General features: G+C 34.3%; 1 protein-coding gene across 2 annotated transcripts in view; it reads left to right on the forward strand.

Moving 5' to 3' along the window:
- The window catches only part of USP33 (ubiquitin specific peptidase 33), a 57,150-nt gene that overhangs the window by 26,871 nt on the left and 11,864 nt on the right, over positions 1-18,415 (forward strand). Inside the window, exons 8-19 of one of the 2 annotated variants that reach the window (XM_080802519.1) lie at positions 513-626; positions 4,460-4,538; positions 6,163-6,580; positions 8,848-8,988; positions 10,257-10,372; positions 11,427-11,599; positions 11,702-11,796; positions 12,536-12,569; positions 15,136-15,181; positions 15,624-15,804; positions 16,457-16,583; positions 17,483-17,652. In XM_080802519.1, coding sequence (XP_080658645.1) covers positions 513-626; positions 4,460-4,538; positions 6,163-6,580; positions 8,848-8,988; positions 10,257-10,372; positions 11,427-11,599; positions 11,702-11,796; positions 12,536-12,569; positions 15,136-15,181; positions 15,624-15,804; positions 16,457-16,583; positions 17,483-17,652 — 1,694 coding nt within the window. The remainder of the gene's footprint in view (positions 1-512; positions 627-4,459; positions 4,539-6,162; positions 6,581-8,847; positions 8,989-10,256; positions 10,373-11,426; positions 11,600-11,701; positions 11,797-12,535; positions 12,570-15,135; positions 15,182-15,623; positions 15,805-16,456; positions 16,584-17,482; positions 17,653-18,415) is intronic. The other variant, XM_080802520.1, reaches the window with a different exon arrangement.

The following is an 18,415-nucleotide window of genomic DNA, read 5'->3' on the forward strand; positions in this document are numbered from 1 at the left end:
CATTTGACTTTCATAAATTTGACTATCTGGCATGAGCATGAAAATTTAAAGTCACCCCAGGAGAAGAGTATATAGGGAAGACAGAAAAAGTCATAATATCAAGTGCTAAGGAACCTTGATGTTTATATATCTGGTAAAAGCAAAAAGAACAATTAAGAGGGAAAAGAGTTGCCAGAGGTAAAGAAGAAAAGTAGAAAAATTCATCATTGTTCAGGAGAAGCAAGTTGCTGAAGAGTGAAGGGTAGGTCATCTGTAAATAAATGCTATTAAAAGCGAAATGAAAGGTGTTGACTGGATCTGGCACCATTGAGGAGTCTGATATGGTGGGGTCAAATTTGATTTGAATGGGTAGAACATGAATATGAAGAAGTGAATGCAAAGCTGTAAAAGGAAGCAAAGTAATTCTAGGTATGTGGCTCTATGTGCTGCCTATTCCTTGAATGCTTGGAAGTCAGTCAGTATTAAGCTTTGATTCCACTTTAACATTTTTCTTTCCTTTTTTTTTCAATTAGTCCACCTTTGACACAGTTTTTTCTTCATTGTGGAGGACTAGCTCGAACAGATAAGAAACCAGCCATTTGCAAAAGTTATCTCAAACTGATGACAGAACTCTGGCATAAAAGCAGGTATGTACTTATTGTATTTATTCTCTTTATTATGTTTTTAAATGAATATCAAATATTAAAAGGATGGAGGTGCATGTATATAGAGCTGAAAAAAGTAGATTTGAGACAGGTTCATTTTAGGGAATGTTATATTTCAAACTGAACAGCCAAATGAAGCATCAGGACTGGACATCCAATGTTGAACTGCTAAAGCTGCCGTTACTGATGCTTGAGTTTTAATGCAGGGGTAGGCATTCTGACAATGCTGAAATCAGACCATGGATACTTACATGAATGTTCATTTTTCTCCTTACATTTATTTTCTCTAAAGTGTAGCAATAGAAGAAAAATTAGTGTAATATTTTACTAATTTTGTTTTAGGACCATTCAGAAAATTGCTTTTACCATTAGTCCTTTTATAAATTTTTATTTATTTACTTATTTGAAAAATATTTATTTACTTATTTGACAGAGAGACAGAGAACACAAGCAGGGGGAGCGGGAGATGTGGGGCTTGATCCCAGGACCCTGGGATCATGAACTGAGCCACCCAGGCACTCTGGTCCATTTTTGTTTTGTTTTGTTTTAAATTTTATTCATTTGAGAGAGAGAGTGAGAGTAACAGTGGGGGGAGGGGCAGAGGGACAAGCCAACTCCCCACTGAGTGAGGAGTCTGAAGTGGGGCTCAATCCCAGGACCCCAAGATCATTATCTGAGCCAAAGTCAGACACTTAATCAAGTGAGCTACCCAGGTGCCCTTTACCATTAGTCCTTTTTAAATGTTTCTTTTTCTTTTCTTTTTGTTTTTTTTAAGATTCTATTTATTTATTTGATAGACAGAGATCCCAAATAGGCAGAGAGGCAGGCAGAGAGAGAAGGGGAAGCAGGCTCCCTGCTGAGCAGAGAGCCCGACTCAGGGCTCGATGCCAGGACCCTGAAATCAATCATGACCTGAGCTGAAGGCAGAGGCTTTAACCCACTGAGCCACCCAGGCGTCCTTCTTTTTAAATGTTTCTAACTACTGCTCAACCTTTCCTGTAAGAAAACAATCACCAAAGTTATCTTTAAAAAAAAAACACAAAACCTTGTAAGGGGTGCCTGGGTGGCTCAGTTGGGTAAGAATCGGCCTTCAGGGGCACCTGGGTGGCTCAGTGGGTTAAGCCTCTGCCTTTGGCTCAGGTCATGGTCTTGGGATCCTGGGATCAAGCCCCGCATTGGGCTCTCTGCTCAGCAGGAAGCCTGCTTCCCCCCTGCCCCTTCCTGCTCTCTGCCTACTTCTGATCTCTCTGTCAAATAAATAAATAAAATCTTAAAAAAAAAAAAAAAAAAAGAATCTGCCTTCAGCTCAGGGATCGAGTCCTGCTTCCAGCACCCTGATCATCAGAAAGCCTGCTTCTCCTTCTCCCTCTGCCTGCCACTCCCACTGCTTGTGTGCTTTCTCTCTCTCAAATAAATAAATAAAAATCTTTAAAAAAAAATAAACCTTGTAAGAGTTTGAGATCTTAATGATTTCTACTGTAAAAATTTCATTAGTAAAGTTTTAACATTCTTATATTCCTGAATGCCTCACTTTTCTTCAAGATATATGACCCCCTAATAAGAACATTTCTTAAGTGAAACAAAAATTTGTTACTACTTTAATTTTTTTGTGACAGGAAAAGAGAATAGCTTTTCTTTCTTTTTTTAATTGAAGTATAATTAACATACAATTTATCTAGTTTTAAGTACATGACATATTGACTAGACAATTCTGTATATTACTTAATGCTCACCGTGATGAGTGTAGTCACCATCTGTCACCATACAGTGTTATTACAATATTACTGACATATTCTCTGTGCTTTACTTCTTGCTCTGTGACTTACGTATTTTATAACGTGGGGTTTGTACCTCTTAATCCCCTTTATCTATTTCACCCATTCCCCTCACCCATCTCCTCTCTGGCAACCACCAGTTTGTTCTCTGTATTTAAGAGCCGTTTTTGCTTGTTTTATTCATTTGTTTTGTTTCTTAGATTCTGCGTGTAAGTGAAGTCATTTGGTATTTGTCTTTCTCTGACTTATTTCACTTAGCATGATATACTTTAGGACCTTTCATATTGTTACAGATGAAAAGATCTTACTCTTTTTTGTGACTGAATAAATATTCCATTGTGTATATACCACATCTTTATCCATTCATCTATGGATGGACACTTGGGTTGCTTTTGTATCTTGGCTATTGTAAATAATGCTATATAGAGTTGCATATATCTTTTTGGATTCATGTTTTTATTTTCTTTGGGTAAATACCCAGTAGTGGAATTACCGGACCATTTGGTATTTCAATTTTCAGTTTTTTGAGGGACCTTTGTACTGTTTTCCAGAGTGGCTGCATCAGTTACACTCCCACCTACAGTGCATGAGGGTTCCCTTTTCTCCACATCTTTGCCAACACTTGTTATTTCTTTCTTTCTTTCTTTCTTTCTTTCTTTCTTTCTTTCTTTCTTTCTTTTTTTTCTTTGATACTAGCCATTCTGATCAGTGTGAAGTGATACCTCCTTGTGGGTTTGATTTGCATTTCGTTGATGATTAGTGAAATTGAGCATCTTTTCATATGTCTGTTGGCCCTCTGTATGTTTTTGGAAAAATGTCTGTTCAGGTCCTCTACCCATCTTTTAATCTAGATTTTTGTGTGTGTGTTGAATTGTATAACTTCTTTATATATTTTGGATATTACCCCCTTATTTGATATACCATTTGCAACTACCTTCTCCCACTAGCTATGTTGCTTTTTTGTATTCTTGATGGTTTCCCTTTCTGTGTGCAAGCCTTTTATTCTAGTGTAGTCCCAATAGTTTATTTTTGCTTTGGTTTCCCTTGCCTGAGGAGACATATCCCTAAATACATTGCTAAGGGTAATGTCTAAGAGATTATTGCCTATGTTTTCTTTTAGGTGTTTCATGGATTCAGGTCTTACATTTAGGTCTTTAATCCACTTTGAGTTTATTTTTTTGTAAAAAAATAGAAGATGATCTTAATGAGTTCTTTTGGGATATGAAGTAGATGCCATTTATACCTCTAACATTAGAGAGCCAGAGAGCCAGAATCCTCCATTGTTGTTTATCCCCATTGGGTGTTATCCAGTGCTGCTGCGGGCTCTAATATTTCTAAGTTCCTTTGTAGCTAGAACTACCCCTTAACTGCTGTTTTAAGATTCTTTGACCTGAATCTGTACTTTAAACTTCGTCAGTATGAAATTCTAAAGGTGGTTAAATCTCATAATTTGGTTGGCTTTTCATTTTTGTTTTCATGGTTAGTTGATGCTGGTTTTAAAATCTTAATGTCAGCTATACTCAAATAAAAGCATGGAATTCAGGGGCGCCTGGGTGGCTCAGTTGTTGTTAAGCATCTACTTTCAGCCCAGGTCATGATCTCAGGGTCCTGGGATCAAACCCCATATTGGCAGGAAGCCTGCTTCTCCCTCTCTCATTGTGTCTCTCTCTGTCAAATAAATAAATAAAATCTTAAAAAAAACACATGGAATTCAGAAAAATCTTATTTAGACAATGTACTGTGTACATTTATCTTAATTATTATCCCCAGAATTTTAAGGAATTAAAATTTTGTTTTAAGTAATTACAAGTATTTTTGAAAAATCATAGTAGAGCATGACCATTTCATTAGGGTGGAGAACAATAAAATGTATTTTGAATATTATTAGTAAGCTATTCTGGTGAGCCTATGCAACATAGTACTGGGCAATTTTTAGTGATTTTTTTGGAAACACTTTAACAGCTTGAATTCTTGATTGCTAAATTTCTGGAATGGAAAGTAAAAGTCACAAATTTCTCATTAAAATTTTTTCCTACTCAGGCCAGGATCTGTTGTGCCCACTACTTTGTTTCAAGGAATTAAAACAGTAAATCCAACATTTCGGGGCTATTCTCAGCAGGTAAGTCTTTATTCTTTTTCATTCATAATACTAATCTTTAATAAGTTTGCAAAATGCCATTATGCATTATCTTTTATGTAGTTACTTGTATTTCTTCCTTTATAATTTATTTGTCTATTGTTTTAGGTCATCACTTCTTAATGTTTATTTACTGAGAAGAATAACCTATTCTCATATTTTTAGTTTATATTTTTCTACCTTTCTTGTAATTTTATATTTTTCTAGAAATTGTTAAATTTGTGTTGGATAACTATGTCTCTCTTTTAGTGCTTTTAGCTTCAAAAAGTTACACATATATTACACCTATATTTAATGCTTAATTTTTCAAAATATTTAATTCTCTAATCTGTCATTTATTTTGTGTTACAATCCAAATTTCATTTTTCACAGAGTTAACTAATTGTTCCAAACTACAGATTTAAGAATTTTCTTACCTGATTTTTAAAATTTCTTCTTTATTAATGTTTATGCTTACATTTATATTTTATAGGGTCTGTTTCTGGGCTTTAATTCATTTCATTGACTTGTTTTTTTTTCCTTTTTTTTTTTTTGTAGTTGTACTGATGGCAGTTTCTATTACTGTAGCTTTATATAGTTTCCTTTAATGTTAACACCTGGCCCTAACATAGTTTTTTTTTTTTTTTCAAAACAATACCTGTTCCCTTTAGATTTTTTCTGGTGCACATTCCTGGATCACCAGACACTGATTTGGTACATATGAGTTGGGTCTTCAAATTTGTATTTTCTTTTCTTTTTTTTTAATTGAAGTGTAGCTGACACACAGTGTTGCATTTTTTTAGGTGTATAGTGTTGTGATTCGACAATATTACATAGTCATGCTGTGCTTGTAACAAGTGTAGCTGCCATTTGTTGCCATACAACACTATTATGATACCTTTGACAGTATTCTCTGTGCTATACCTTTCATCCCTATGACTAGTTCATTATGTAACTGGAAGCCTATACCTTCTACTCCCCCTCACCCATTTTGCATAGTCCTGTACCCATAGATTTGTATTTTCAAAAAGCATTCCACGTTGATCATGGGTTTTTCCTTTGAGGAAATGATGAACTTTAATTTTAAGCCAAACTTATAAAATATTTGAATTCAGGACATCTCGAATTCTAATTGTCCTATTAGGCAAATCCATGTTTTCTTTATACCTTCTCCGTTTTTTAAAAGTAGCAGCAGTACTAAAAGCTGCCTCATCTTTCTTTTTTTTTTTTTTAAAGATTTTATTTGTTTATTTGACAGAGAGAGAGAGAGATCACAAGTAGGCAGAGAGGCAGGCAGAGAGAGGAGGAATCAGGCTCCCTGCTGAGCAGAGAGCCCGATGTGGGGCTCGATCCCAGGACCCTGAGATCATGACCTGAGCCGAAGGCAGAGGCTTAACGCACTGAGCCACCCAGGCGCCCTCATATTTCATTTTTAAATTACTTCTGTTTTATTTATATAACTTTTTAGAACTTAGGGCTTCCCATGCCTTCAATGCCTGGTGTTTCTTCAGCATAATGCCACACATTTAGAAATCCGTTGATAAGCACATTCTGTGTATTTTTTCTTATGTTTCTACATGCACGTGTTTTTAATGAAATGGTAATATCTTTGTTGCTTATATATTAGGATGCTCAAGAATTTCTTCGATGTTTAATGGATCTGCTTCATGAAGAGTTAAAAGAACAGGTCATGGAAGTTGAGGAAGATCCTCAAACTATAACGACTGAGGAGACCATGGAAGAAGACAAGAGCCAATCAGATGTAGATTTTCAATCCTGTGAATCTTGTAGCAGCAGTGATAAAGCAGAAAATGAAAATGGCTCTAGAGGCTTTTCTGAAGATAATAACGAAACAACAATGTTGATTCAGGATGATGAGAACAATTCTGAAATGGCAAAAGATTGGCAAAAAGAGAAGATGTGCAATAAGATTAATAAAGTAAATTCTGAAGGAGAATTAGATAAAGATAGAGACTCTGTATCTGAAACGGTTGACTTGAACAACCAGGAAACTGTCAAAGTGCAAATACACAGCAGAGCTTCAGGTGACAATTTAATACTTTGGAAATGGTAGTGCTTCATTTGTAGACAATGTGTGCAAGTGTGGATATTTGTATTTAAGATTATATTTGTAATTTTACTGATTTCTGATTGGGGGGGAATCAGCATGACATCTCAGTAAAATCAGAACACATTTCTAGTTTACGTGTTAATAGTTTATATTTAGCATAATAAAAACAAAATAGGCTGATTAGTAGCTTTAGCTTAATTTGTGTGCAGTGTATCACATTATATAATTCAGTTTGAAGAAAGGAATTATATAGTGGTTACTTTTGGGCTTTCAGCTAGTAGAGTTAGCAATAATTGCATGTGAGTGTTAATGTCATTTTATGCAGATTCTGTTGAGATCCTGGGCAAGAAGCAAAATAACCTAAATTGCAGTTTTGTAATCTTTCATACTTTTCAATTTAGACTGTTGTCATTGAAGTCATATCAGCTATGAGATATTTGGCATATGTTTTGATGTAAGAGTTTAACTATAATGAACCCTGTTTTGATAAATTATATCATAATACTAGCCAGTGTTCTTTTGAAAAGAGCAAGTGGCCATCTGGCCGAAGGTAATTGAGTTGGGTTGCTTTGCATTTTACTTTCATTTCTTGAGGAATTAATTTATCTGGCTTAATGTGGTCTTTAGTTTTTTGTTTTGTTTTGTTTTCTTTTTAAAGATTTTATTTGTTCATTTGAGAGAGAGAGAGTGGGCAAGCAGGGGGAGAGGGAGAAGTAGACTCTCTGCTGAGCTGGGAGCCTGACACGGGGCTCCATCCCAGGACCTGGAGATCATGACCTAAGCCAAAGGCAGATGCTCAACCATCTGACCCACCCAGGCACCCCGGTCTTTAGTTTTTTAAAGTACATAAAAAAAACCATCAGAAGTTTAAACTATCTGATCTTTTAAAATAAGTGGCAGACAAGTAATATAAAATGGTTTATCTTCTGTAATTTCTAATGAATGAAACTACTAAACAATTTATTAGGTATTGAATGAACCAAAAATTCCTTGAGGAAAAGGATATTTCCTTGAGTACAGGAATCCTAATGGTTCCACCTTTGTACAGCACATAAATGTGTTCTAGTCAGGAAAACATGTTAGACTCCTAAATTATAGTGGCCAATGTTTAGAGTTTAAATGTATTTAGAAGTTGTTTAGTTAGTAAATACATGAACTGTCAGTATTGAAAGACTTAACTTAGGCTGCTGTAGACTCCTGTTCGGTCCATCCTTGTCAAAAGCCTGTTTAAGGGAGTTAGTGGTTCTTTATTGGTCTGTAGCAGGTTTGTTCTTACACACAGTGACTAATTGATGACCTAGGTCAGGGATTTGAGCTTTTACATTTTACAAAGACCTGATTTAAAAAATGTGACAAAGACCATATATGGCATGCAAAACCTGAAATATTTATTATCAGGTTCTTTACAGGAAATCCTGTAAATCCCTGTCCTTGATAATACTACATTTATTCTCTTCAGGAAGTCCTAGAGTGAGTCTCTTACCCTTTCTTCCTCCAGTATTAAGTAGTCTTTTTTTTTTTTTTAGTCATGGTTGAAATCATGAGAAATGCCCTATGTGTAAGTAATAAAAGTCACTTATTTTGCATCTGGAAAAATCCCTGAAGTCATTTTCTTTTAGGATCTTTCATGAACAATTCTCTTTTCCTCACTCAAATACTAATTGAGCACAATCCCTTGCCCTGTAATCTGTGTTATGTGCTAAGAGTCCAACAGCAAACTCTAAAGATAGCTGTCATGAAGCTTTTATTTTCCTGATTCATAATTTTCTTCAAAAGAAGGCCCTTTCATAATAAAGGAATGCATTTTCTTTTATCCCAGTAAGAATAAAATAATTTGTTCTTTCTTATGCCTAAATTTCTTCTTAGATTTTGATTATAAGGTTAGTTTGAGAGAATGACATTTTTTCCTCCTGCATGGTTTTGAAGTTTTTTAAAAACTGTCACAAATATTAAAAAATACTAAGTAAGAATAAATGCAATCCTGTTTGGCTTTATGTTTCCTCTGATCACTTCCTGAATTGCCTACAGCAGTAGGGTGTTACAAACATTATTTGGATTCCTAGGTGGAAAATTACTGTTATTTTGCTTAACGAGGACTTTGTCTATCAAATGTTTCATTTGACATTTGTTAATGTGAATTGTGTTCAAAATCTCAAATGAAGAAGCCTTTAAATTAATACTATTTGATAAGTGGGATAGTTTTACTATTTGAGATAATAATACAAATTTTAAATATTACAGAATACATTACTGATGTCCATTTGAATGACCTGTCTACATCACAGATCCTCCCATCAAATGAAGGTGTTAATCCACGTTTATCAGCAAGCCCTCCTAAATCAGGCAATTTGTGGCCAGGATTGGCACCCACACACAAAAAAGGTAGAAGTTTCAGTTACTCAGATTCCTTTGCGTTGATAATATAAAGTGTTAATTATGAAATAGTCAATACTTTAAAATTAACAGCATAACTTTATACAACCATGATTTGAAATTTGTGTGTGTGTGTGTGGCACAAATTTGTATAGAGTAGAATTCACTCTTTTGGTGTAGAGTCCTGAATTTTAACACATACATAGATTCTTGTTACCACCACCACAAACAGCATATAGAAGAGTTTTAACACTCCCAAAGAATTCCATTATATTATCTTTTTGTAATCAGATCATTCTCCCACCCCTCCCCAAACCCTAGCCCTTTTGATCTGTTCTCTGTACTATTGTTCTGCCTTTTCTGGAATGTCATATAAATGGAATCATACAGTTGATAGCCTTTTGAAATAGGCTTATTTCACTTAGTGTAATGCATTTGAGGTATAGTTATGTTGCATGTCTGAATAGTTTCTTTTTATTACAGAGTAGTATTTCATTGTATAGGGCTATAGTACTGTTTGTTTATTCACTTTGAAGAACATTTGAACTACTTCCAGTTTTTGGCAGTTATGAAGAATGCTGCTATAAGCATTTGTGTACAGGTTTCTGTGTGATTGTAAGTTTGTCTAGAGTAAACATCCAGAAAGGGGCTTATTGGGTTTTACGCTTAATGTTATATGAAATTGTTTTCTAGCATAGCTGTATAATTTTGCATTCCCACTTGGCTATGTATGAGAATTCCAGTATTATGAAATGTAAAACTCTAAAACTCTTAGGAAAAAACATAAGGAAGAGGAAGTGTTCATGACCTTGTGTTAGACAGAAAGTTTTTTAAAGATATCAAAACAATATCGATAAAAGAAAAAATAAAAAATTTTCTTGGCAAAAGACCCTATTAAGAGATTGAAAAGATAAGATTAGGAGAAAATACTTGTAAATCACATAGTTGACAAAGGACTTGTGTCCAGAATATATAAAGAAACTCTTAAAACTTAATTATAGAATCCTTTCTTCAAATAAGGCCTTACTTGGATGCAAAAACAAATAAGTAAAAGCAAAATTTATTCTGATTGAAGTCAAGCTGAGGAGACCAAACACCTTCTAGTTCATCTTGGTTTTTTGTAGGGATTTTTTTTTTTTAAGTAATTCTCTTGAATAGTATTTGGACAGAATTTCATTAGCATTGTAAATTTTATTGTAAAGGATTCCAGAGAAAAATGCTAAAGGAACTACCTTGGTTTTTAAAAAAAATGTTCTACACTTGTTTTTCAATCCTAGCTCAATCTGCATCATCTCCAAAGAGAAAAAAACAGCACAAGAAATACCGAAGTGTTATTTCAGACATATTTGATGGAACAATTATTAGTTCAGTGCAGTGTCTGACTTGTGACAGGGTGAGTATGAGGGAATTATAATACACAGGGAATTTCTGTCAAATGCTCTTTAAAACAAAACAAAAACTTGACAAATGGGATGAAAAGTTTATTTTTTTTCTCCTTGCTGCTGAGGACTGTACGTGTATTTCTTCTGTTTACATCAGTATAAATTAATTCTAGGAGTAGAATTTGTGTTTTTAGAAGTAACAGCAACATCATTTTGAAAGTATGGGTCTTGACCTGTCATTGGACAGGCATGCATTAGCAACAAGAATTAATTCAGTTTTTCATCTCTGGTCACGTACAAAGGTGATGTGTTGCTCAGCAACAGTGTATAACACATGCATATTCTCCCAAGGCTGGCAAAATTAATATGCTGGGAAACTGTTTCTATTTGCAGGCACAAGGCTGTGAATGTACTACATTTGGTGGTGTGGCTTATAAATATTTTCTTCTGTTAAGATTAGGGCTCAGATAATAAAGGTAGTGTCAGATTCATACACCTGAGCATAAATGAAAATCATGAGTTTTTAAATCATATCTCTGAATCTCAGAATTAAGGAATATGAAATGACTTCTTTCAAAAAAAAAAACCCTCAAAAATAAGTTTTCAATTACTGTATTAGGTTCTTAAGTCAAATCTGAGGGCTTTCAATAGGATCATTTTAATGTAGGCTATTTGGGTACTAGATATTTAAATGGAATCATCCTGAAATGTTTTCAGCTATTTAAAAATTACGTGGCAGGTTTTACTTCTTTTTTAAAAAACATTTAAAAACTATCATGAGAGATCATTTCCAAAAATAAATGCAGTGGTAGTGCTTAAGAGTTTGGTACTGAGTCTGTAGTGTCTGTATGTACTTCTCTATGCCACAGTGTCCTTATGAAGTATTATGTGAAGATTAAATTTAGAACAGCACCTGGTTCAGAGCAAGTATTTTTGCTGTTGCCATTACTGTTACTGATTTTTTCATTTTTTGCTTATGAATTGCTTTGGGCAGTCTAAGATTTGTTCTTATAAATGTCTGTGTTGGATTATTTTCATTCCATTTTAAACACGAAACAATTTTAGGTGTCTGTAACCCTCGAGACCTTTCAAGATCTGTCCTTGCCAATTCCCGGCAAGGAAGACCTTGCTAAGCTGCATTCATCCAGTCACCCAACTTCTATAGTCAAAGCAGGATCATGTGGCGAAGCATATGCTCCACAAGGGTGGATAGCTTTTTTCATGGAATATGTGAAGAGGTATGTATGTATTTTCTTTATATTAATTGATTGTTAAAACTGCTGTTTCTGCTGTACTGGCAGAACACTTGCTTTTTTTTTTTTCTGTCAATAATGTTTCAGGTTTGTTGTCTCATGTGTTCCTAGCTGGTTTTGGGGTCCAATAGTAACCTTGCAAGATTGTCTTGCTGCCTTCTTCGCCAGAGATGAACTGAAAGGTAAATATGAAACAGTTTTCAATTATGGCTGAATTGTTGTGGATGATCTAAAATACTAGTGGGACATTTTATATTTATATAAAATCATATAAATTTATATGAAATATTAATACATTTTATATTTATATATTTTATATATTTATATATTTAATATTTTATGTTTATATTTATATAAAATGTATTTATAAAAGGTAAGTCTTAAGGTGGCTTAAATAGTACTTGCCCATATCAGCATAGTTGCCAGTACCTACCATGGTAACATAAATAACATAACTCATATCCTGAAATAATTTATACAGATCTCTGTAGTGTAAGACAATATGTAAGTGAGGTGTCTTAAACTGCTCTGGGAGTCAAAGAAGGGAAAATTCAACCCATATAAAAGAACTGTATATGTGGAGTACTCTGAGTTTCTCCGTAATATTCAAGATATACCACTGTTTTTGTGTGTTTGGCACCTTGCTGGAATATGTAACAGGCAGTCAGTAAAGTCTGCTGAGTGAGTAAATGGAAAGGATGTTATTTGAGTTAGGCCTTCAGGGTTGAAAAGAGAGTGAGGTGAGGGTATTTTAGGCAAAGTAAACATCATGAGCTGACTCTTGAGCAGAGCCTTAAAAATGTGAGCCTTATGTTACTGTGCTGCAAAATCAGCATGTGGCAAACCCCAAGAATTGCAGAACCAAAAGAAAATAACTTACTTTTATTTTGAGAGGAATGACCATATCTGTTCTATTTCCAGGTGACAATATGTACAGTTGTGAAAAATGCAAAAAGTAAGTGTCATTGACGGTGTTCTGAATCTCATGTTTTGTATTATAAATGGTATTTTTCTTGTTCATTTGAATTGGATATGTCAAGCGAATTTTGCATCTTATTTAGTAAAATGAAGGCTGGCAAGCTTTGTCCTGGTAAAAATAAAGACAGGTTGCTCTATAAAACAAATTTGAGGTAAAAGTTTGATAAATTTAATCAGCTTATCTAAGATGAAAAAGTTTATATATATTTTGAGATAAATTATGTATGTAATTTTACATAAAACATTTCTAACTGTGGTATAAAAGATATACTAGGATGTGTAACATATGTTTTCATTATATAAGTTTTGCCATCATAAATAAGGCAATATTCTCTTCTGAACTACCATGTTAACAGACTAGATTCAGGAAGTCAGATACTATAAAGGTACATAGTTTCAAATCTGTAGAAAATTCAGAAATGTTATGCCAACTTTGATGTACCTGTTGTATGAAGGCCGAATAGAAGTTTAAGGAAAGTATTATTTCTTTATATCTGCTAGTTTCCTTTTAAATGTCCTGTAATAAATTCAAGCTTTTAAGCCTTCTTGGTGGTCAGTTAGAAAAGAAAAGTAATTGGAGAATTGAAGGCAGATATATTTGTGTGAACTGGGAAATTTTTCTGAATTTCTATAATAGAAGAATAATGGTGTCCTAATAAGAACTAGAACCTTCATGATAACAAACATCTGGCTGTTTAGCAATAACTCCAGGGAAACATTGATCTGTGTCGGTTCTCATGACAAAAAGGAATGGTGTATTGTTTGGTCAATAAGGATGAAAAGCTGCTATGTACTTTCTACAAGACAAAACCACCTGTAATGAATTGGGAAGTATGTATTAGTTTGTCTGGAAGCTGTAGCTAATAGCTGAAGAGGGAGTTGGCCTGGAGGGGGAACGTTCCTTGAAAACATGAACTAGGAAAAAGATAATAGTGAAGATGGAACAGAACTTTGTATCTACCCCAAATCCAAAGTAGGTATCTGTCAAGTGTACATTAATACTGATCATTAATAATAACCACCCTTGAGGGGCGCCTGAGTGGCTCCGTGGGTTGGAGCCTCTGCCTTCAGCTCAGGTCATGATCCCAGGGTCCTGGGATCGAGCCCCGCATCGGGCTCTCTGCTCGGCAGGGAGCCTGCTTCCCTTCCTCTCTCTCTGCCTGCCTCTCTGCCTACTTCTGATCTCTGTCAAATAAATAAATAAAATCTTTAAAAAAAAAATAATAATAATAACCACCCTTGAACTCAAGTTATGTGTTCCCACATTTAAGAATAAAGATTATATTGCCAAAGTGGGAGTGAGGAATGGGGAAAATGGGTGAAGAGGGTCAAAAGGTAGAAATTTCCAGTTATAATTTAAGTCATGGAGATGTGATGTACACAATAGTGACTATAGTTAATAATACTGTATTTCGTATTTGAAAGTTTGTAAGAGGGTAGATCTGAAAAATTTTCTGTCTTACAAGAAAAGAAAAAAATTTTGTGGGGCACCTGGGTGGCTCAGTGGGTTAAAGCCTCTGCCTTCGGCTCGGGTCATGATCTCAGGGTCCTGGGATCGAGCCCCACGTCGGGCTCTCTGCTCAGCAGGGAGCCTGCTTTCCCTCTCTCTCTGCCTGCCTCTCTGCCTGCTTGTGATCTCTGTCTGTCAAATTAAAAAAAAAAAAAAAAAGGCGGAACAACTACTGATTTAGTCATCTTTTAAAAAAAAAAAAAGAAAAAAATTTTGTGACTATATGTGGTGACAGTTGTTAAAGAAAATTACTGTAGTGATCATTTTGCAATGTATACAAATTCTGCATCATTATATTGTACACTTGAAACTAATACACTGTTACATGTCAATTATACTTCAATTAAAAATAATAAATTAAAAGAATAAAGGTTATGTATTTAAAAAAGAGTAAAAATTACAGGGGCACCCAGCTGGCTTAGCTGGTGGAGCTTGGGACTCTTGATCTTGGGGTTATCAGTTCAAGCCCCATATTTAGTTTAGAGATTACTTAAAAACAACAACAAAAAAACCTAAAAAAAAAAAAAAAGTTAAAATATATTGACCTGACCAACCAATTCTGTAAAATTGGGATTCTATTTTACCCAGTTTTACTTGATATCTGGATGTCTTTATAAAGACAAAGCTAGGCCATAACACTAGCACATTTGTTTAAAAAAATATTCGTCAAAGAATTAACAAGTCCTTAAATTTTTATTACTGAAATCTTAGTTTAAGCATTTTTTTTAAAAAATAAGGAACTCCAATATTCATTAGTATGTGTTTTTAAATTGGTAGCATATAGTTCAATAATGAGCATTTTTGTCCCTGTGTTTTTTAAAAGATTTTGCCGTATATTTAAAAATACTGGGGATGCCTGGATGGCTCAGGCATTTGAGTGTCTGACTCTTGATCTCACGGTTGTGAGTTCAAGTCCTGAGTTGGGCTCCACACTGGGCGTGGAGCCTACTTAAAAAAAAAATTAAAAATACTAAAGCTTTTGTAGATTCATATGGGAAATTTAAATTTAAATTTGTTTTTTTTTCCTCCCCAGGTTAAGGAATGGAGTAAAGTTTTGTAAAGTACAAAAATTTCCTGAGGTATGGGCTTTATTATAATTAAGCTTATTTTATGTTGTAGGGACATAAAACAGTAACATAGTACCATGTAGCATTGTTGAAGAATGGAGTGGTTCTATTGACCAGTTGCTGTGTTTATATACCCTATTAGGATTTTCCATTTTTAAGATACTGAGTTACATAGCAAATAAGTGCCCTTATCTATAAAACTGTTTTGAACATAGTTTAATCAGACATTGTAGGATCTTAAAGGTTATACAATATAAAATTAGAAAAGCAGATAGCTGTGACTTATTAGGAAGTACCAAGTTTCACCATTTCTACATCTTAATGTCTTTGGAATCAGGTTATCATAATTGCAGGGTAATGTTTAACCTTGACATTTAATTCAATGTCTATATTTAATAGACTTCTTTATCTAGCATATAAAACAATAGAATTTTAAATAATCTTTATCTTTTAGATTTTGTGCATCCATCTTAAAAGATTCAGACATGAACTGATGTTTTCCACCAAAATCAGTACCCATGTTTCATTTCCGCTGGAAGGTCTGGATCTTCAGCCATTTCTTGCTAAGGATAGTCCAGTTCAGATTGTTACCTATGATCTTCTGTCAGTCATTTGTCATCATGGAACTGCAAGTAGTAAGTATATTAGGTTTGACATATGTCTAGATAAAAAAAAATAAAAGTAACCATCTGAATTGATCTCTTCAATAAGACTTGATTAAATGAAAGGAAAATGTAAAAATAGATATTTCAAAATTTATTTTATTTTGGTTTGTTAAAAGCATGCAGAAAATTTTAGGAAATTAAATAATTTTGCTATGAAGTTTGAAATACTGAAAATTATACTTTATATGAAATTTAATAAGGACTTTAACATGATTATTTTTACACTGGTTTTTTAAGTTTTTATTTTTGTCCTTATTTTCATTTCAAGTGGTGGTGGGAGGATACAGACTAGAAAAAAAAATGAGCATAGTTTTTGCTATATCTCAGTCTCTGCTAGGAACTGAGGATTCAAAAAGTACTTTCATTCTTAGGGTGCCTGGCTGGCTTGGTTGGTTAGGCATCTGACTTCAGCTCAGGTCATGATCTCAAGGTCTTGGGATTGAGCCCCCATGTTGCGCTCCCTACTCAGCGGGGAGTCTACTTGTGTTTTTCACTCTGCTCCTTCCCCTGCTTGTGCGCTCTCTCTCTCTCAAATAAATAAAAAATTTTTTTAAAAGTACTTTAATTCTTATGTTAATTTTGTATTACTGAAATTATTTAAATGTTTTCAATTCAAATTCAGGTGGACACTATATTGCCTACTGCCGAAACAATTTAAATCATCACTGGTATGAATTTGATGATCAAAGTGTCACTGAAGTTTCAGAATCTACTGTGCAAAATGCAGAAGCTTATGTTCTTTTCTATAGGTATGGAAGTAATTCTCATGGGTAGGCTTTTTTTTTTTTTTTATGATGGGTAGGCTATTTTGACAAATATGGAAGAACATCTCACTTTGGGATTATAACTTCTAAGACTTTCAAAATGTATCGCTGAGTAAAGATTAGAAATTGTTTTCATTCTCATTTCATTTTGTGAGTAGAGTGAAAGGTTATGTGCAAAATGATCTTTTCTTAGGAAAATGTTAAATCATTTAGTTGAAGGCAAAGGAATAGATTTTGTTTTAGAAAGATTGGTTTTGGGGCTCATGGGTGGCTCAGTCCTTAAGCATCTGCCTTCGGCTCAGGTCATGATCCCAGGGTCCTGGGATCGACCCCCACATCGGGCTCCCTGCTCTCCAAGGAACCTGCTTCTCCCTCTCCCACTCCCCCTGCTTCTGTTCCCTCTCTCACTGTGTCTGTCAAATAAATTAATAAAATCTTAAAAAAAAAGAAAGATTGGTTTTGATAAATTAGGCACTGATGGTAGGAATTAAGTACCAAATTTTCTCCTAAAATAGCTAATAAAGGAAGTATTACCATAAAAATGGATCTTTGGTATTTTTCAGTATCTTATAAAAGGTTTAATAATAGCTACTGAAAAAAAAAACATGATTAGATGGATCTTATTAACAAACATTTGAATGCGTAATGTGTGCCAGTAGTTAGGTGGATTCTCAGTAGTTATGATACAGTGTTGCCCTTTAGGAGTACATACGTAGTTGGTGGGGTGGTGATACAAAATATGTGTCTCTTGAGTTAGTCCCAAGCCTAGTAAGATTCATAATATTACTGTGTATGCTGAATCTAATAAGGAAGAGGAAAAATCCATTTACCAGTCTGATGGAGTAAAATGCATATTAAGTTTAATGAATCATTGTCCTTAACAGGAAAAGCAGTGAAGAGGCACAAAAAGAGAGAAGAAGGATAGCAAATTTATTGAACATAATGGAGCCAAGTCTCCTTCAATTTTATATTTCTCGACCGTGGCTAAATAAATTTAAGACTTTTGCTGAACCTGGTCCTATTTCAAATAATGATTTTCTCTGTATTCATGGAGGTAAGGAATTTTGTAATGAAAAGTAGTGGTAGGGGTTTGCTGTTAAATAATTTACAAATTAGGAAGAGGCAAGAGTTTTCCTCTTCCACTTATTTTCTCATTTCTTCATCTGCATTCTAACTTAAATGTGTTTAATTTTCTAGTTCCAGAAATTGGCTTTTTCTTCAATTTATATTTTTCTTTGATTTATATAGCCTCTTCATAGAAGGGATACTTACTGAGTACCTGTTCCAAACCCTGTGCTAGACCCTGAGAATACCAAAGATACTATTTCTCTTCTCTATATTCTAATTTCGTAATAGAGACAGAGATACACACAGCCAGTTATGATACAGTGAACATTTCTATTATACATTATTTTTCTTGGCCGAGAGGCATTCAGCTGCCAGCTATATCCATGATTCTTATCCCTTTTGTCTAAATTAATAGGTGGCTCTTTTCCGAAGTATGAAAGTGTACTTGGAATTTAACAAAAAAGCCTCATATACTTATTTTGCTATATATAACTTAAGCCTTTGTGATCAGCTATGTTTGTGTTCGTACCCGTGATAAATAACACCTTAGTGTGGTACCTTGATTAAATTTCATGGTTGAAGACTCAATATTCTTGTTAATTAACTATTTTTGTAGTGGGAATATCCTGTAGTGGATATAGAAACCTAAACCTTGAAAGATTTCTGTATGTGAATTTATCGCTTGTTATTTCCCCACTTGAACTACTAACATAATGCTCTTCCAGTTCTGAATTTCCCCATAAACTTTT

This window comes from Martes martes, assembly GCF_963455335.1.
Source record: "Martes martes genome assembly, chromosome: 4".
NCBI classification, from domain to species: domain Eukaryota; kingdom Metazoa; phylum Chordata; class Mammalia; order Carnivora; family Mustelidae; genus Martes; species Martes martes.